We start from the raw sequence: 21,629 nt of genomic DNA, 5'->3' as shown, positions 1-21,629 counted from the left end.
TATACCATTTAAGTACATCACTGGCTATCTAGTTACCACATAGTTTACAAAAGTCACTTATACGTACTATTCTTTGTCGACATATCAGCTATTTTCGTCCACGATCGCTTTTCCTTGGATGGTTATGTCCAGTTGCATATTCCAGCGATCTCACATGAAAACTAGTTTTAATACGAGTTTTTCTGCACAGTGAATGATATCACAAGCTATCGCATGTATTTTCCTTTCGTTTTCAATTCAGCCCGTTCAGATTTTAACTCACTATTTGTGTTTAATCCATTAAATTCAGTCCAGTAACTCTGCATCAGCTGAAGGCGAATCCATTTTGAATATTGTTGCTGTTCTTGTTTTGTATTCATACGCGCCGCTTCATTTACATTATTTACATTTTTGATCAATGACACTTCACATTTTTTTATTTGAAAATGTTTTATTAAATGATAAGAAATGAAGATAATAATTTTTCTATTGATCGACGTATCAAAGAAAAAATTGACCGGAAAACGTTTTCCGGTCAATTTTTTCTTTGATACGTCGATCAATAGAAAAATTATTATCTTCATTTCTTAAATGCTTCAGCATCACAAGCACAGTTAAATATTGGCGATGTACACTTTGTTTAATATTTTTGAATCTGTATTATATAATTGAATGAACTCATTTTCTTATTATTTGACATGCATTTGCAAAAACTTATTCACGTATTTCACAGAATTAAAATATATATGGACTGCAATGAACTCAAAAGAAGTGTTCATTTTTTAGGAATAGAGTAAAAAACTTCGGACATATAGTGTCGAAGGAGCATGACGACAAAAAAGATATTGACAAAACCAAACACTTGCCTACTTATTCAAATTCTAAATAGGCAAGATCTTTCTTAGGGTTTGTAGGCTTCAACTAATAAAATTATTCCGAATCACGCCGAGATACCGCATATTATTAGATATGACCACTGGATTTAAAAACAGAAATACCAGTAGGTAATATCAATCTCCTACCGTGAAAAGGACAAAAAGAGAGAAATGTTATTTCATATTCTCAAAAAGCACACGATTCCACCAATCGTTGACTTCCCTCTTTGACTGTGAAAAGGACAAGGAGAGAGAAATGTTATTTCATATTCTCAAAAAGCACACGATTCCACCAATCGTTGACTTCCCAGAAGTTTAAAGCTATTTACATTACACAGAGGTGCATTGCTGTATCAGAACCAGGACAGTTTGTCCATGATAAGAGAAAATTGTCCAAAGTCAGAGCAGAATTACCCAACACGTTAGCTTTAGTTCTTTAGCTTAGGTTCTTTGTGCTTAATTGGGCAGTAAGAGGGAAAGTACTGGATCAGTTGAATGAACAAAAGTATTTGATATACAATGTATATCTATAACAGCCATTTGATTTACGTTCTAGTTTTTGCTAAGCTTGATGGTACTGAATACCTTGGGTTACCGCTTTGCTGGTGGATAAGTTAACCATTACCTACAAACCTAGCAAATCCAATGTGGATGCTGTAAGCCTATTCAGACTCAATGAGATTCTGACACGAGAGCTACAATTTACCCATTGACTTAGTGTGTTTAATCAAATTATGTTAGAAATGAAAAAAAAGACTGTTTCAAGAGGCCTGTGGAGCTGCACATTCAGCAGGGAGAAATATATCCAGAGTCTACAGACAGATAATTACTACAGTAATGAAAAAGGTGTAGAATTGGAGGAAGGCGATAACAGCGTGTTGGTTAAACAATGTGGCTGCATTTAAGGTAGTCTATCCATAACTATCATATTTCATATCTAATAGATTGCAAGTTTGATCACTAAAATTTTATAGTGATTTTAAGGAGTTTATCAAATAATAAAGATTCACCTTTGAAATTCAAATATAAACTTATATTAATTTTAATAAATTTATCATATGCTGAAGTTAACATTGAAATCTATGGGAGAAATGCATTTATAAATGTATTTCGTTAGTACAAGCAATTTTCTCACATTTCTCTTGGTAAACAGTTGCAAAAGCTTTCCCTTTCTTCGAATATGCTAAAGTTATTCATAGTTTACCATACATATTTTCAGAAAGTGATTTTTAAAGATTTTCCTAAAGGTGAGACAACACTTTAAAAAAGTTTTATGTGCAATTTAGGTGATAGCTCATTTAATTGACTACATACATACACCCGAGTTTGGTTTATGTCAGCCTCATAATAGCTCTATAATACGTATTTGATGTAGTATAGATCAATCAAAATTGTTAAATTCGCCTTAGTTATGGATGGACTACCTTAAAGGGAAGCACAAGATAACTGACGCATGGGAGGAACATACATTCGCCTCGCCTTCTATGAACTTTATCACTCGACGTATTTCCGTAGACAATCAATAACAAATCATTAAATCAGTGATAGTTTTAAAGTAGTTTGCCGTAAGTTTACAATAGTTTGAAACAATTTAAGTATGGAATGGCGCGGATGCCATTCTTGCACCAGCATGAGATTGTGACAGTCTATGTATATTTTACGTAATGTACCTTATAAATGTTTGATATTTTTATGATCATTCAAGTACATACATGTATGTATTGATTAAATAATAACTAAGTGTTCATGAGAGGTCCAGGATTGTCTGTAGGCTTTCAAAAATATATATTTATGTCAAAATATTATCGTTCGTCTTGCAATTTCATTGATGTATGGGTTTATTTTTTGTTTTCCCTTCCCTTTGTTATTGATTCATTTTTAATATGAGTTAGGTTTGGGTACTAAAATAAATATCTATGTCAAAGTCTTATAGTTTGTCTTGTAACTTCATTGGTGTTTGGGTTAATTTTTTGTTTTCCTCTCTCTTTGATTATTGGTTCATTCTTTATCAGGAATTTGAAAAGACAAGTAAACAATTTTTACCGACAATTTAATTCTAACCTGTCCGATCTCATCAGTACATTGATTGATACCAATTCTAAAATTTCAATTAAGTGTCAATGAAATTCGATACACTAAGATAATTTTCAAATTTGCTTTTCACTTTTTGTTATATATATATATATATATATATATATATATATATATATATATATATATATATATATATATATATATTGCATACATTCTTATATCGCAATTGTGGATAGAAAGAATTTAAATTTCATTTTGTATTAAGTTAATGTGTTAGAATTGTCAAATTATAATCTTTCGCTTTGAGCCTTTGATTGTTTGAATCAAATAATTATATGGAAATGATGTGAAATTTTGCTTCGTGATTTATACTTAAGCTCCAATCCTAAATAGGTGTTCATTTAGAAACTTTGACTCTTGCACAAAAAATTGCGAATGAAGCCTAACAAAATTCAGTTTTAAGAGAAAAAAGCCTTTCTCATGCAATGAACAAGAGTCGGCCATCCTATCGATGTTTGATCACGAACAACAAAAGCTGCATTTAAGACCACAGATCGCCATGGTTTAAGGCGCTGATTAGATCAGCTTTCCAAGCATTCATTGGAAAGAATAAAGAAAAGGAGAGAAAGGAAAGAAGCCCGCATCATCATCCATTCATATGTATAATGGTCTGAAAACGCCATCTTCTTTATTGATATTTCATTTATCATACAGAGCATTAAACCATTACACATTTTTCAGACATTCTAAATTACAGGAACAATCCTTTAACACACAAAATTTGGAAATAAAATTATCTTATCAAAAAATTTATAAATTGTAGCATTTATCTTCGTTACTTCAAAGATATTTATAAACAAATACCAAAGCCCGTCTATTAGAACTGCATAAGTAATTCATATACTAGTGAAAAGGATGTTGAAAGTAAAAATGACCTCGGTATACAAGATTGAATATATAAGACTTGTTTGGTAGTTGAATATTTTACGAAATACTTGTATAAATTTGCTTCAATAATGATAAATATTTTTTTTCTAATTTACACAAACGTGTACGAGCGTTCGTTCCCTGTCGCTTCAGCATACATCCCCTTTGGAGTGTTGTTTCGCCTGACTTGGCCATTTGCATTGGTTCCCAGAATTCCCGGACACAGAATTTTTCGGAAGCTGTTTCTAAACTTCCGGCTAAAGGAGCAGTAAATAATCGGATTTACTCCAGAGTTTGACGATCCGAGCCATTGTGCGAGAGGGATCACTGTGTCATGCAGAAAATTATTATTAGTATCGTGGAATGCTATAAGCATTTTAACTATGTATAAAGGTAGCCAAGAAAATGCAAATAGGAAAACCACAACAGCAAGCATCTTCACCACTTTAACCTTTGATCTTTGAATAACATTATTTCCTGAACTGCATGTTCCAAGCTGTTTCCTGTTACAGACCTTGATACATATCCCCATATAGCAAATGCATATAAGAACCAACGGAATTGTATAGCAACACAGAAAAATCACACCTAAAAAGTATCCGTTTTTGGCGATCTCGCTGGGCCACTTTTCGTAGCATATGTTGAGCGTGATATGATCGGTGTAGCTGTAATCTTGTTGTATGTAGAAAACGGCCCACGGGACAATGATGACACCGGAAGTGATCCAGATGCAGACGATGATCCTGCGCAGTCGTACGGAGTCTAACTTATACTTCAGCGGAGAACAAATTGCAAAGTATCTGAAATAGATTTAAGTTGTAGTATTAGAAATGTTTATGATTTATGAAAATTTTTAAAATCGTCTTTAAAATAGTAAAGATCTTGGCATGAACGTAAAAGAGAGAGTCCGAGTGCCTAATCTACGAAAGCCGAGAAGGATCATTCGAGATTCGAGATTCGAAATACGAGATTCGAAATACGAGATTCAAGATTCGAAATTCGAGATTCAATATCTAAATTAACCAATCAAATCAAGGATCTGAAAATATGTATCCTAGCGACATCAAACTGTTCTAAATAAAAATCATACGTACATGCTCTTATATACAAATAAATGCTATGTTCACTTCTCCCTACCTAACTAAATAATTATTTGTATTTACTTTTACACAGAATATCTAAGTAGACTAGTAATAATGCAGTGTGCTTCGCGGATCTAAGTGATTTTGTTTGCCCTGGTGCATTTCCACCTGATGCGTTTGAACCCTGAGGTATTTCACCACCAGTAATAGTTTAAAACCCGGGTTTATTCACCCCTTTTGCGTAAAAATGCGGTTATGGTAGAGAACTTCATAAGCGTAGCTAATTTTTTCTGTAGGGAGTCCTAGGCCAATTTTAAAAAATTTTACTATGTAAATTTAATAAGCTCCAATTTTCCCGAGGAGAGGGTCCAGATCCTCTGACCCCCTCCTTTCTAGATCCCCGCATGAAGATTAGTACATGTATCTAAATAATCTAAATATTAATAATCTGTCCTGTTTCACTAATAAATATAAACATTACCTAACGTTTTCATGTATGCATACAGTGATACACTAGTACTATGATTATAAACAAATCATTGAGATATTATCACATCATACGGAATTATTAATAAATACAATTTTTTTCCTTTTCCTCAGCAAACAATTTATTATGAGTCTTACTTTTGGAATTGTTTTCAATATAGAAGGATACCTACTCTCTACAATTAAAGGTAGGGATGAAAGGGTGCCAATTTGTTCACATTGCCGATTTCTTGTGCAGAGAACAGTAAAACTTTTTTAAAATTTGATTGTGCATGAATATTTCAAAATTAATTGTTGTACATGTATTTTGTTATAATTCATTCATTGATATATCAACAAGAAAGAATAAAAGCATATGTTTCACAGCCAAGTTTAGTTTCTCTGTAGTTTCCTACCCCCCCCCCCCCCCACCCCACCCCACCCCCCCGCACCAAAATTGACAATAATTACATATAAGTCATACAAATGTTTACTTTTTTTGTAAGTAAATCTCTAAAGATGTAAATAAGCACTGCAAACAAAGATGTGTGTATTTAATATACTTCTACATTACACTTAGCCAGATAAAATGTAATCAGGATGAAGCTACAAGGGGTGAGTGGTGCAAATTTACCAATTTGTCGCCATACACACAGAACACCAAATAAAGAAACTGTGAGTGGTATGTGGAATGCATAAAAAATGGCGGCAAATTATCTCAAATAATCAGTGCAAAAACCAACAAATAGGCTGTTATTTGTTACATATCCTGCAAAAACATTGATAAAAAATGTTATCGTTCCATAACATAGCCGATTAAGTTAATGTGTACATATGGTCAACGTACATGTAATTCTAATATACAAGAAGGCGGACGTATCAGGCGTCTACAGCAGCATAAAAATTATAATAGCATTCATATTATCTCAAAATCGTATGAAAATTCTTGTATCCATTGGAACAAAATGCTTTGTTCTGTTCTCTGGTGTGATAAATGATCAAATGTACACACGGACAGTAAAATGTCAAGTGTACATATGTACATGTACCTGCCTACTTGTATTAGCTATAAAACGTTAAGTGTACAATTGTAATTTCTCTTGTCACGTATAATGTGTAGTACATTGGATATGTATACACTCGTTTACTTATGTTTACTATAAAGTGCAAGTATATTGAAGTCGACTTGTTTTAACCATAACGTGTTCAGTCCATACTAGTCAATTATCATATTGTGTATATTAATAATAAGTACATTGTATACATTTATTATCTTCTGACTTGTACTTGAAAAGTGTTCACTGATATGTGCTCTATAGAGTTAAATTGAATGCATGGCTGTTGCTATCAATTGTAGAGTATATACACTTCTACTAAATTAAATGTAAATATTGTATTAAATGTATATATGTCTACTGTTATGTATAGTAAAGTGGATTCCTGTCTACATCTATGTATTGTGTGGTAAATATTAAGTATATACCTGTCTATAGCAATGTGTTGTCCAGTGTTTAGTGTGTACCTTATACTGCTCCTGATTTAGTGTATGCCTATCAATTGGTGTTTGTTGTATACGTGTCTACTCCTTTTATTGCTTAGTGTTCAGCGGTCTATCGCTATATATTGTAGAGTGTTTAGTGCTTACTTGTCTATCGCTATATTTTGAAAAGTGTTAAGTGTTTACCTGTCTTCCGCCGTATATTGTAAAGAGTTAAGTGTATACCGCTAAATATTATAAAGTATTTTTGTGTTTACCTGTCTATAGCTGTGTTATGTAGAGTGTTTAGTGTATACCTGTCTACCGTTATATAGTGTGAGTGTTTAGTGTTTAACTGTCTATGGCTATATATTGTAGATTATTTAGTGTTAAACTGTCTATTGCTATTTATTGTAGATTATTTAGTGTTAAACTGTCTATTGCTATATATTGTAGAGTGTTTAGTGTTTACCAGTCTATCGCTATATATTGTAGAATGTTTAGTGTTTACCTGTCTATCGCTGTGTTATGTAGAGTGTTTACCTGTTTATTGCTTTATATTGTAGAGTGTTTACCTGTCTTTCGCTATATATTGTAGAGTGTTTAGTGTTAACCTGTCTACCGCTATATATTGTAAAGTGTTTAGTGTTTACCTGTCTATCGCTATATATTGCAGAGTGTTTGGTATATACATGTCTATCGCTATATATTGTAGATTGTTTAGTGTATACCTGTCTACCGCTATATATTGTAGAGTGTTTAGTGTTAAACTGTCTATCGCTGTGTTATGTAGAGTGTTTAGTGTTTACCTGTCTATCATTATATATTGTAGATTGTTTATTGTATACTTGTCTACCGCTATAAATTTTAGAGTGTTGAGTGTTCAACTGTCTGGCTATATATTGTAGAATGTTTAGTGTTTACCTGCCTATCGCTGTGTTATGTAGAGTGTTTAGTGTTTACCTGTCTATCGCTATATATTGTAGAGTGTTTAGTGTTTACCTGTCTACTGCTATACATTGTAGAGTGTTTAAATGTCTACTGCTATATATTGTAAAGTGTTTAGTGTTTACCTGTCTATCGCTGTGTTATGTACAGTGTTTAGTGTATACCTGTCTATCGTTATATATTGAAGAGTGTTTAGTGTTTAACTGTCTATGGCTTTATATTGTAGAGTGTTTATTGTTTACCTGTTTATTGCTATATATTGTAGAGTGTTTAGTGTTTACCTGTCTATCGCTATATATTGTAGAGTGTTTAGTGTTTACCTGTCTACCGCTATATATTGTAGAGTGTTTAGTGTTTACCTGTCTACTGCTATACATTGTAGAGTGTTTAAATGTCTATGGCTATATATTGTAAAGTGGTTAGTGTATACCTGTCTTCTGCTATACATTGTAGAGTGTTTAAATGTCTATGGCTATATATTGTAAAGTGTTTAGTGTTTACCTGTCTACTGCTATACATTGTAGAGTGTTTAAATGTCTATGGCTATATATTGTAGAGTGTTTAGTGTATACCTGTCTACTGCTATACATTGTAGAGTGTTTAAATGTCTATGGCTATATATTGTAAAGTGTTTAGTGTTTACCTGTCTACTGCTATACATTGTAGAGTGTTTAAATGTCTATGGCTATATATTGTAAAGTGTTTAGTGTTTACCTGTCTACTGCTATACATTGTAGAGTGTTTAAATGTCTATGGCTATATATTGTAGAGTGTTTAGTGTATACCTGTCTTCTGCTTTATATTGTAGAGTGTTTAGTGTTTACCTGTCTACTGCTATACATTGTAGAGTGTTTAAATGTCTATGGCTATATATTGTAAAGTGGTTAGTGTATACCTGTCTATCGCTGTGTTATGTACAGTGTTTAGTGTATACCTGTCTATCGTTATATATTGAAGAGGGTTTAGTGTATACCTGTCTTCTGCTATATATTGTAGAATGTTTAGTGTTTACCTGTCTATCGCTGTGTTATGTAGAGTGTTTAGTGTTTACCCGTCTATCGTTATATATTATAGATTGTTTATTGTATACCTGTCTACTGCTATATATTGTAGAGTGTTTAGTGTTTAACTGTCTATGGCTTTATATTGTAGAGTGTTTATTGTTTACCTGTTTATTGCTTTATATTGTAGAGTGTTTAGTGTTTACCTGTCTATCGCTATATATTGTAGAGTGTTTATTGTATACCTGTCTATCACTATATATTGAAGAGTGTTTAGTATATACCTTTCTATCGCTATATATTGTAAAGTGTTTAGTGTTTACCTGTCTACTGTTATACATTGTAGAGTGTTTAGTGTTTAAATGTCTATGGCTATATATTGTAGAGTGTTTAGTGTATACCTGTCTATCACTATATATTGAAGAGTGTTTAGTATATACCTTTCTATCGCTATATATTGTAAAGTGTTTAGTGTTTACCTGTCTACTGTTATACATTGTAGAGTGTTTAGTGTTTAAATGTCTATGGCTATATATTGTAGAGTGTTTAGTGTATACCTGTCTATCGCTATATATTGTAGAGTGTTTAGTGTTTACCTGTCTATCGCTATATATTGTAGAGTGTTTAGTGTTTACCTGTCTATCGCTATATATTGTAGAGTGTTTAGTGTTTACCTGTCTATGGCTATATATTGTAGAGTGTTTAGTGTTTACCTGTCTATCGCTATATATTGTAGAGTGTTTAGTGTTTACCTGTCTATCGCTATATATTGTAGAGTGTTTAGTGTTTACCTGTCTATCGCTATATATTGTAGAGTGTTTAGTGTTTACCTGTCTATCGCTATATATTGTAGAGTGTTTAGTGTTTACCTGTCTATGGCTATATATTGTAGAGTGTTTAGTGTATACCTGTCTTCTGCTTTATATTGTAGAGTGTTTAGTGTATACCTGTCTATTGCTATATATTGTAGAGTGTTTAGTGTTTACCTGTCTACTGCTATGACGGCCAGTGTGTTTACAGATGCACAGACGGACACTCCTTGGAGGTATGGCGTCACTTTGCACAGAATAGGTCCAAAAGGCCAACCTAGATTATAAAATTTCAAATCAATTTTCTTTTTTCTGGAAACCAAAGGTTGAATTAGATTTGTATGTTTAGAGTGCTGTTTCTCATTTACGTCAACTCATTTAGCAAAAAATGATGAGAAGACTACGTAAACGAGTAATCTAATACGGGTCAATGCCAATTATTACACGATGTATTGTTGATAAACCTTATTTTTAAGTTCTGAATATTGTACCAAATGATAATGCAAGTGGTCATGTAATATGAGACTTTTTCGAAAACTACATCTTAGAACCGTGCAATATGAAATAAAGTGGTACATATAATTGCTGCGTTTTAAAGATAAAACCAATTACTAATAGTGTGAGCAAAACCTATCGATAAAGAAACACAGTTATATTTCTTGAGAAATGCTTAGTAGATCAATGTAAATATTTCATACTGAAATCGATTACAAAAAAAACAATTAAAAGTTTGTAGATAATGTCTATACATCGTGACATTCTTAATCGCTAGCAAAGCAAATTGTCCATATATAAAATCTCCTATAATGATAACGAGAAGTAAACGATGTGGAGAGTGTTCACCCCTCCATTAATTAACCTTGCTCAATTAATTTCGCGGAAATTGATACTGGTTAAATATTGAATATAATGAATGACCATGTTCTAAGATGTAAGTCGTTAGCTCTCTAATAAATGATATTTATTGATCTGTCGCTTTATATCAGTGGTTGGCGGAGGGGAGCTATATACACGTATCTGAAGGCTATACATTCTTTTTATCTATTCGTTTATTAATGAAGACAAGAGGGTGAGGATAATTAAATAAAGATATCTCATTACCAAAGATTTATATACAGGGAAATCGTTACAGACAAAAAATGAGAACGCTGTATTGAATTCTGCTTTGTTAAGTATGTATTGTCCCCTTTATAACTCATTACAACCTATCAGTGTTTCAGTTGGTCTCGGTGTGAAACATGTCTGCAAAAATAAATAAGACCAATCACTCCACACGCTAACTCCTTATGATCCCAATTCCCATGAACTTGCTGCTTATTCGACCCAAAAATTCAGAGATATTTTGTCATGCAATTCAAATGATTAGATTCCTAGAACGCGCAAGTTTATGTCTAAAATGATTTGGAACATTGGTATCCTTAATCGGAAGGAATAGAATTAGTTTAATGCCAATGCAACACGTTTTATAGGATGAATCAATAAATTCCGATCTCTCAAGCATTGTCTTCACCCAACAGAATTAATGCATTACGTGCATCTTCGATGCCATTGCATTTCATCTCATTAGCACATTTTTCTCCTTAACACCGTAATGTATTTTTTTTTTCAATATCCACTATTTGAAAATTTGCTTAAAGATTAGGTACCTACGGTATTTTCTTTATTACCGAAGAAATAAACCCAAATCAAATTGAAAGTAGACCATAAAATCACGATTTTCAGCGACATTTAGAAAATGGTTAAAATTTTTCCAACCACAATTTGATTTTTTCTTTATCAGAAAAACACTGGAACGCGTTCTTGTCCAGATAGGCTTATAGTGTTTAAAATTTTCTTAAAAGTGGGTTTACCTCTGGTGTGGTTAAAAGATATTTTATGAATAGTACTTTTAAACTAAAGTCGTCTCTCTCATATTGCAAACCGAAGTTGCAAGGGAATCAAAAACCGTAAACACAATTGGCATCATTAGCTCTGAAATAATAATTTAAAAAATGGCTTTGTGGGAAAACTTTTGACTATCCAAGGAGCCACCAGTCTTCGATATTTAGCCCTGTACTTCATCTTCTGTCAAACTCCAGGAATAATTACCATTCCCATCGGAAGCAGTCACTAGCGTTGACAAATTCGTCTAGGGTCGCCTGGACAGCTATATCATACTCCCTCTGTTATAATAATTCTAACAAGATTTATTTTTTGTTATTACATCTCATCTACGCAGTCACGTAGACAGGGAAATCACTCACGTCCAGAAAAATGTGCCACTGATTCGGTTAAAAAGATGCCCAAACGGTTTTGATTTTAATGCTTTAAGATTAATGATGTAACTTTTTCCAAAACAATGATGCCATGAACAGAATAACATTTTAATAATCAGAGTTGTAAACAGTTCAAGTTTGTATTTTCTGCGTTGATTTTTAAAAACTTAAGTCAAGACTTGCATAGACATGCTTATTTGAAGGATAACGCCAATAAATGTATTTTTGCACTTTTTTATGTTTCGAAATCGAATTGTAGAATAACTTTTATTTTTGAAAATGTACTGTATACGATGAATAAAACTTCTACTATCATAACAAAATTATAAAATTTCAACAATCAAGCCTAAGCATTCTATAACGGTGAATTTTAGAAAAAGCTCAAGAATATATCTACATTTTCATATAATATAAAAATGACATACAAGTTTTGACATAAAAGGCGTTTTAAAAACTGGAACATATGAGTGCCACAAATCGTCGATCATCCTATTGTTTTGATTTGTTTTGTTTTCTTTTCTTTTTTGCTTTTGAACATCTCGAGAACGTCTTGTTTGAGTATCGCCATTATCAATATACATGTACATGAAATACAGAATTTACAGTCTGACACTAGAATCGAGAACATAAAGACTTGGACTTGGTTCCATCATGTACAATTGACAATTCAATATTCTCAGTATCTGTTTTCCATTGCCTTTAGTACAAAATATTGATTTTCACTTTCTTGTAAGTTGTTAAAGATTGGAATTGTATTTCATAAAAACACTTTCGGGCTTTCTCTTTCTTTTTCATCTTTTTAATAACTTTGTTATACATGGATCGAAGATAACTTTATTCTGACTTCGAGGTTCAATCAAAAATACGAAGACTATGTGGTTGTTATGGAAAGCCGTATGGTACCCCCACATTATGGTTGTCTATCATATAGTTTTTTTTGAAAGTTATGACTAACAAGTTAATTCGTACATCAACACTTATTTTTGTTACCCGATTTTAATAACAAGTTTAATTACCAAGGAGCACGGTAACGTCAAAAACTGAAACGTCAAAATGACGCATGCACAGTTTATCAAAATGGCCAATGTATATATCACGCTTAGTCTCTTGTGCTTTTCATCCTGCAATGTTTAAAACGGCACTATGCAACTTGACATCTAATTTGCTCAGATTAATTTAAACTTCGAAGTTTTCATTTATTTTTACCCTGTATTTCTGCGTTCACAGTACTGTAGGGAAAACCCTGGACGTCTGATGACGTTACTCATTTTAAAAATACTGACATTCCATTTTTCTTTCTGGCCGTTTGATGTAAAAAATCAAACCAGTTACCGTTTTTTCCGATTACGACAAAGAGCACACGGCGGGTGTGACTGGTCAGCAGAGGATGCTCTCTATCTTTTTGGAGGTCCGTGTCAGGCACGTAGCATCGATTTTGAAAGTGGGGGGGGGGGGGGAAGACTCATCAAAAAAATTTTGACAAGCCAAAAAAAAAGGGGAAAAAATGTAATTTCCCAAAATCTTCAGATTCATAATCCGTGGGGGGGGGGGGGGGATTGTATATTTATAACTTACATACTCCCAAAAAAGTGGGGGGGGGGGGGGGGCAACTCCATGCTGATTCAATTTTACTATGTTAATTTAAGAAAATTAGTTGCTGCGAGAAAAAGGGGGGCTCGCCCCCCCCCCCCCCCCCGAAGCTACGTGCCTGCGTGTTGCTCTGTTATGGATTTTGGAGATGGTTGACGGTTTATTATTGTCATTTTTTACCATCACCCAAAAAAGTGAATTACATTTGAACACAAATGTGCGAATAACTTTTGACATAGTATTTGCATCATCGAGCATTTTCTCAGTTTGAATCGGCGTTTTACGGAGTTAAATCCATATTGTTAGCACTTCTCGTTGCTATTTGACGTCCGGCGACGTCATCTTTTTTAGTGAATTTTAATGAGAATATCTGTTTTAGTTACTGATTTCTGTTGAACGAAACACTATATCCTGTCATAATTTGGTACATAGAATATCATGATAATTATATTGATGTTTTAATATACCTTTGATTTTAAGCATAATTTGTAGATATATTTCTATGGCAAAAGTCTTCGTATGTTTTGATGGAACCTCGTATTGTACATGCAGTATCATTCGTTTATTTAAAACGCGTTAAAACCTTAAGTCCCGCCAACATCATTATTAGGGGACTAAAAAATCTTGTATTCGTGTTTTCAGAAAAAAATGAAATAGAAGAGACCGTGGGTTTTTTATTATTATTTAAGACACTACTTAACATCAAAGTATTTAAACTATACAAGCATTTACCTGAAGTTATTTTTGTACCCCAAAAAATTGCAATAAGCCAAACCGTTATTTTTATATTTTCTTTAGAGCATTCAGTTTTCATTATTTGTCAGCAATGATGTCGATGTCGAATTAAGCCAAATCAGTTTTACTGTAAAATATTGTATTTCTTATCATTTACCATCAAAACAGAAATCTACTCTATCGTATTATATTCAATTATTTGAATAAAAACGATGCCCTTTGAAAAGCAATAGATAAAACCACTGTTGTTTTACTATAGGATAGCAAAGTTGAAGTTTGGATTCTGCAAAGTGAAGCTTTGAGTTTTGTAATTTAAAATAAAGCTGTAAGTTTTGTATTTTAGAGTAAAGCTTAAGTTTTGCAAGGTAAGCTGTGAGTTTTGCAAAATAAAGCTGAAGTTTTGCAAAAGCTGTTACGTTTTGCAAAGTAAAGCTATGAGTTTTGGAATGTAAAGCTGGGAGTTTTAAAAACAAACATTTCTGATTCAACAGATTTAATCCAAAATTTAAAATAGAGATAATTTAAAACTTACCCAGATAAAGATTGGAGAGCAAAGTAATTGGAAGATTAAATACTGCAACAAGGATATCAGCCACGGCCAGGTTGACAATGAAGCAGTTAGTCACCGTGCGCATGGCCCGGTTCTTAAAAACAACGGTGACCACCATAAGATTCCCAAACAAAGCACACAGAAACACTACACTGTACGCAATGGAATAGATAGCGATCATATAGGAAGGCTGTTTCAGAATAAAAAGTTGTTTCACACTCACATTACTAACACTGTTGTTTAAGTTCTGAAATGTGAAATTTTTAAAAGGCAATGTAGAAGTCATGCCTGATTCACGGATTACTCGAAGCTAAGGCAGATCCTTTACAAGCTAGTTGGGTTGGGTTTTTTGTTCAAAGAATCAAATAATATTTGATTAAATGCCTCCTCTTGTCTCGTTTTAGCGCTGTCGGAATAGCATCATGACATCGAAGGGCACACAGCGGAAATGAAATGATCGAAATTGTCGGATGGCGCTCTTTTACATCACCTTCAGACAATTTAAAATCTATTTTAGTGTGCAAAGAGTTCGATAGACTGCGGGTAGCGCTTCATTATAGAGAGCTGGATCGGAGATTCGCTGTTATTGGCCCTTGTTTAACGACTTAGCGTATGAGCGAGCAGTCTTATCATTACGGTATAGGAATACAACTGAGTAGTATCGAAAAGAATATTGAAAAAAATCCATAGTTCCTGTTTTGGATTTCCCATGAGCTATTTGATACATTAGTAAAAGATCAGAATGACTTGAAATACATTTTGTTTTTTTCTTCTGATGGGCTACTATCACGTCATGGTATTGACATTGACTTTAGTTTCCAAAAGACATAGATAGTGATGTACACGAACATTCGCCGTTAAAATTGTCTTTGGATTAAAACTCAGAATGCTAAACTAAAAAATCGGTCTTTATTGTAACAGGTTTTTTGGTGATTACTAACTAAAAATTGACATTTTAAATTATCTCAATTTAAGCTATTAATGCCGATTTTAACGCTGTTTTTGCTATGTAAAAAATCCACCCAAACTTTAACAGTGTGATGATCTACATAAGCTGTAAACATTCTACAAATTATACAAATTAATTTAAACGCATTTAAAAGTATTGCATATAATTTCCAATTATTTCTTTACTGACCGACCAGGTCTGTAAATGCCCCAGTTTTAAATATTCTGTTTTCACCTGATCACGTGATGTCGCAAGACTATTCAGTCGACGCAAAAGCGTGGTCGGCATGCTGGTAGCAAGCTGAGGCATTCAAGAAAGAAAAAAATCAAAGACACCAATATTTTGAGTCGAGAAGCCCCCGAAAGTGGTAATACTGTCGTTCTGTTTTATTTATTCATTTGTCTCTTTCTCCACACTTAACCTTCCTGACCCATTATTGGTAAAATGTAACTTCACCAAACTCTTCTTTGTTTGGAGGTAGAAAATTACTACAAAATATCCACGAACCAATGACTTGTTAGTTGTGAGTGTTGTTCTTTCAAATAGAACACAGTATTTTGGAAAAGTTGTTATAATACAAAATTTCCCAAATCTGGGCAATTAATTTTATGGACATATGGTTTATACAGAAAATTTTACAATTTAGAGTGATCTGCAGAAGAACAATTCATGTAAACTGATTTTGAATAATTATAGATATTAAATTAAACAACAAAATTGAATGTTTTTTTTGTTATTTTAAAAATGGCCTTTTGTGAACTCTAAGCATGCATTAAAATTTGCAATAAGAAAAATTTTGCGGAAGAAAACTGAAATGAGCTCAATAATTCACCTCAAGGCTGATAAATGAAGATTTGTTGAATGAGACTTTACAGGAAACTTCTCTCTATTTGTTCAGGCACACAGAGTCTGGGGATGGTATAACGATGTACTTCTTGCGAATGAAAGCCAGACGCCTCTATTTTTGTCTACTTAAAGTGCTTGACACTCTTGTTTAATGTATAATCAGAGAGGTGTCTATGTGATTGACAAATGACGACGAGTAGCTCTAATTATATAAAGAACCCTCGTGGTCCTCACAAAGATGGTTGTGTTTTCCCATCAAATTAATACAACAATTTGCAAAATTTACAACATCGATGTACAAAAGGAGTTAAGTTCACCAATTCTAGACTCAGTTGTCAGAAAATCAAATTTGTTTTTATGAGAAACATTTTGACGCTTCAGTCCTCGATTTATTGGCCAGCAAGGAGCACCGATCCTTCTTTTATCATTAAATAAACACAGTTTCCATCAATGGGACTTAGTTCGTTTGGGCAATGCAAGCCATATCCAAGGTTAGCAATCTGTCTTATCATTTCGTCGGTTGATTGACCCGACAGAGGGAGAAAACAGCAATGACTTCACACGTCACACAAAAAATTGTCTTACAACGATGATACCATTCGCCATCTAACTAAGCCAATCAAGAATCGATCAATTAACTAATCACCTTTCTAATTAATTTACAACTAGAGTGTTCGTTGACTTCAACCTTTCATTTCAACCTGATTTTTCAAAGCTAAGTTAAACAATTGCAAGAGGAAAGGGGAGGAGGGATTTCGGAACGGAAAAGGGTCGTGAAAAATTCCTTCCGATGGAAGGATTATTGGACAGCCTGAAGTCAACGGCAAAGCTCAAGTTACACTAGATGGTGCGAATCTTCCCCAAAGATACTCACATATACTCAAATATTAATTAAAGGGCAACATTATAAAAATGGCAAAAAAGGGGTCGATGGAATGTTCTTCCAAAATAATTTTCTTGCATGTTCAGCGTGGCTTTCTTCTTTAGTAAACAGATAATTAATGATCATGTGGTCTCAAGGACCACGCTGATTCCTTTAGACCTCAATTACAAAGATGATATTTAAAAAAGGAAATTTAACCTAGAGATAACACAAACCATTACGTAATCATCCGACGCCAATCAGCGAGTGATATAGAATGTAAACAAATGATAAAAACAATAGGAAAACACACGTCACATAGATTAAAAAGTATTATCATTAAACATAATAGCTAATTTATTTTATTTAATGCCAACACAACTACATTAGGTTTTTTGATTTATATCCATAGAAAGAACAAAACAACTTTAGAAATAAGCAAATGTCATATAATCAAATGACGAAATGTAAAATATTATACATCATCCAGTGGGTTAGCTTCGACTAGAAAAACAACTGACAACTCTGTAAAGTTTTTTGGAATATATTTTGCAATATGCTGACACCCAATAGTAAAACATATAAAACAAAATAAAAGTAATAATATGACTAACATAAAAAAGTGACAAATAATAAGATACACGTCATAAATATATATTAAAATAGAATTTAACGCACCCATAAAAATGGAATGACCTGACACTCTTTAGAATGAACTGCCACAAGTATAATTCAACGCAGCCAGCAGCTGAGGCAGACTTGCTGAAAAGCTCAAAGGCGACACGTGTACAGCGGAGAGGCCTTTGCAGAAACAAGAGAAGTCTTAGGAAGGTAATAGGAAAGTAGAGGGCAGGGTAGGAATTTGAAATAGTTTTACATGCAGAATTACATATGGGGAATTTGGGATTAAGGACATAGTAAATTTGCAGAAGATTGAGGCACATGGTTTCCAATATTAATAGGAACCCAGTACTGGGAAGTCTGCGATGGCAGTGGGCCCAGTCTATGTTATACCCGTTAAAGCCTCCGATATAATAATTATCGTATTAATTATTAGCAATCAGTAAAACTCGGGATGAGTAAAGGAAAATCAGGTCAATCAAAATACTAAAGCATATTTTTCTTCGTGTCAAATGCGCACAGCATAGTCAGGTCCTGCAAGTTTGATTTTTTTTTTCCAATTTGTGTATAGTCTCAACAATGTTCTGAAAATTGTCATGTTGCTTGAAAATGCATGCCTCTCTATCAGAATCTTTAAGATGTGTACATGTAACCCAGAATGGTTGACATCGTCAAAAGCTACTATAGTATAAATTGATGTCTAAGCTAAGCTAGATTTTCTAAGCAAAATTTTTGGTCGAGTTTATCTCTGCTGTTGAGCAAACTCTATTTTATTTTTCTTTATTTTTGTAAATGGTTTCTTGGCATCAGACTTTATTCTATTCAATGCTAATTTCTTCCCTTCGTCAAAACTCTGGTTCTTTTTTTTCAAGTAATTTTGCCTCTTTTCTTATTCTGTTTTATTCACCTGTAAACCTATTAAAGGGGCATGGTCACAATTTTGGTCAAAAATTATTTTTCCGATTTTAATGTTTACAGTGTTTCAGTATGGTATTTTTAATAGGCAATTAAAATTTAATTGCCATTCGTTGATTTATAAGCGAGTTACAGAGCTTAGAATTATTTGCTATGTAAACAAAGTTTTTGTTTACATTTTGAACGTTCAGGTGAAAATTTCAGTTTTGGGCCTAAAATATATGTGTCAAACGTTAGGAACTGTTTATTTATGCATAAAATGAATAAAAAGATTGACAAATCAACTTGAAAAAGATTTTTACTGGTATATTGAACCTATGTAAACAAAAACAGGACACGAGCCTTGTTTACATGACAAAGAATTGTGAGGTCTGTATCTTGCTTATAACTCTACGACTGACTCTGAATTTTATTTGATCATTAGAAAAGCATTCTTATTTAAAGCATTGTGAATAATAAAAACAAAAAAATAAAATTTGACCAAAATCGTGACCACGCTCCTTTATCATGTAAAGTTAATTAAGCTGCTCCCCTCAAAAGTTTGCCCTTTTTATTAACATTCCAGGCAGTGTATCTGCGACAGTTCTTTTCTTTTTCTTGTTTCCTTACCTGTGTTTCATATTCAGTTCTTCTGTTAATGTAAGATAGAAAACATCTGCTATTTTTTTTTACTTTCTTTCTTTCCTTCTTCTTTCTTTTGGTCATTTTGGGGTTCAGTAAAGGCTTTTTAAAAAGTCTTACTCCTAAGTGTTATGTTTTGTAGTTGTACCATGCATAATTATCCTTTCTAATTAACACGATCATTTTCTTTTTGAGTTCCATTTTTTCTCCATTTCCAGAGCCTGTCTATAGTTGATGTAATCTCTGTAACAGTTTGCTATATTTCTTCATGAGAACATTGAGGTACATGTAGGTGCTCTGAAGAAGCACAACTGGGATGGAAATATTTTTTTCTGTTCTGATTGCATCTTTTCATTTCCTTTTTCCAAGCTCATCTTTCGGTCTCTTTGTTGAGTCCTCTGCTCTCTTGAAGTCATGTCTTCTCTTCTTCTTTTTTTTACCTATTTTCAAATCGTCTTGATATTTCTGCCTCTGCATTAAAAGATACTAATGTCGTAATCAAGATCAAGGTCTGTTTTATGGCTATATCAATTCTGTTTTTCAGCGACCGACAAAGCCTTGATTCTGTAAAAGAACTGTTTGTTTACAATGCAATTTATTCATTTCACATTAATAGAATTATTAACGTTTAAAAGTACATGTAGTATTTGTAGTATTAGGTTTAATTAAATTGATTATAATACTTAAGTTTCTTTCATACGCTTTTTTTGAATAACTTACTCTAAAGATTAAGTTTATCTATTGCTCAATCAATTTCAACAAAGGCACGGAAACACAATTTAGCACACCTAATCATTCAAGTCCTGGAAAGGAAAGTCGTTGGATCGATTCTGCTCTACAGTTTATGTGCCAGATTTTCCGACTACAAAATTGGCTTGATTGGTGAATTCTTCAACGTTTAAAGGACGTTGCACACGTACATATGGACTATGATTGGGAAAAATGAGTAGATATAAGACTTAGCTCCTAATCTTAGTGGTAGGGCTTCTTCAAAAATGAAAACCGTGCAGTTCAATCAAATAATCCATTTATCATTTGGTTACCTCATTAAGATTGTGAAATAAATTCTTTGAATAAAAAGATGTGAACAAATTGAATTGTATCATGTTATGTTACTTGAACAGTTTTGTTAGTTCCCTACAGGTGAAACTTAATGAAACTATAGAGTTTATAGCTGCCTTTTTAGTCACCAACAGGTGAAACTGTAGGCGACTATTATCTTTATCGCTGTTTTTCCGTATGTACGTCAGTCATTCAGTCCCAATTTCGTCTAACCGACTTTTTTTTTAATTCTGGAAAGAGCATTATGCCATTGACAAGGTGGCATTTTTACACCCGCTTAAGATGCATTTTCTTTGAAAAACCTATATATCAAATGACAGACCATTGTCTAGAGACTATGTGACCACTTTTGTTTTAAGTGTACCTCCCCTGACGTCTACGATAATTACTTTTAAAATTAGGTTGAACATAATTTTTAGTATATACATGTATAATTTGTTTAGACACTAGTTCTAACAACTTACTTGATTCCCAAAGAGAACCTGATATAATTTTCCTTGGATCACCTCTCCGATATTGCGGATGTCGAGGGCTTATCACTCTAGTTTGAAGTTTCACTTAGTTGAGTTAGTACAAAAAGCACATCAAATGGAGGCGATCTCGAATCACAACTTTCATTTTCAGTTTTCTACGTTAACTTACTTAACTGGATCAAAGTGATTAAGAGTCTCATTCAAAAGCTAGGTTTAACCAATGTAATTAATAATATCTACATTAGTATTGTTAAAGTATTACAAAATTGCAAAGCAACAATTTTGGAAGAATTCATAGATTTTCGCTCATATTCATTAAGTAGACTTTAAAAAATAATTACTTCCAGATGGAATCAACTTATAGTGAAATGCAAAAATTGCAACTAGGGAGTGGAATTGTAAAAAAAAATAGCGATGTAGACCAGGCTGAAGCTAGCAGCCACTAACAGCAGCTACAAAGCCCGTAGAAGCTAGCAGCCGATAAGTAAATTCATCAAAGTACTGAGAGTACTCGAACATAAAATTATATTTTACTTTAGTATCGACAAATTTT

General features: G+C 33.1%; 1 protein-coding gene across 1 annotated transcript; it reads right to left on the bottom strand.

Annotated features, from left to right (window-relative positions):
* Positions 1–3,547: 3,547 nt before the first annotated feature.
* Positions 3,548–15,340, bottom strand: LOC105337792 (neuropeptide SIFamide receptor). Its single transcript, XM_066067495.1, has 3 exons — positions 14,710–15,340; positions 9,775–9,874; positions 3,548–4,615 (listed from the first exon to the last, which is right to left on the bottom strand). Exons 1-3 carry the CDS (start codon positions 15,011–15,013, stop codon positions 3,928–3,930), a joined length of 1,092 nt encoding a protein of 363 aa, XP_065923567.1. The 5' UTR covers positions 15,014–15,340; the 3' UTR covers positions 3,548–3,927.
* Positions 15,341–21,629: the final 6,289 nt, after the last annotated feature.

The sequence above is a fragment of the Magallana gigas genome, chromosome 7 (genome assembly GCF_963853765.1).
Source record: "Magallana gigas chromosome 7, xbMagGiga1.1, whole genome shotgun sequence".
Taxonomy (NCBI): domain Eukaryota; kingdom Metazoa; phylum Mollusca; class Bivalvia; order Ostreida; family Ostreidae; genus Magallana; species Magallana gigas.
This window is presented reverse-complemented; position numbering and strand designations above follow the sequence as displayed.

Coding starts and splice junctions, on each gene's coding strand:
- LOC105337792 (XM_066067495.1), bottom strand. CDS start 15,013: ATGACTTCTACATTGCCTTTTAAAAATTTCACATTTCAGAACTTAAAC. Junction 9,875..14,709: donor GCTCTCCAATCTTTATCTGG/GTAAGTTTTAAA, acceptor TTTATAATCTAG/GTTGGCCTTTTGGACCTATT. Junction 4,616..9,774: donor GCCGTCATAGCAGTAGACAG/GTAAACACTAAA, acceptor AATCTATTTCAG/ATACTTTGCAATTTGTTCTC.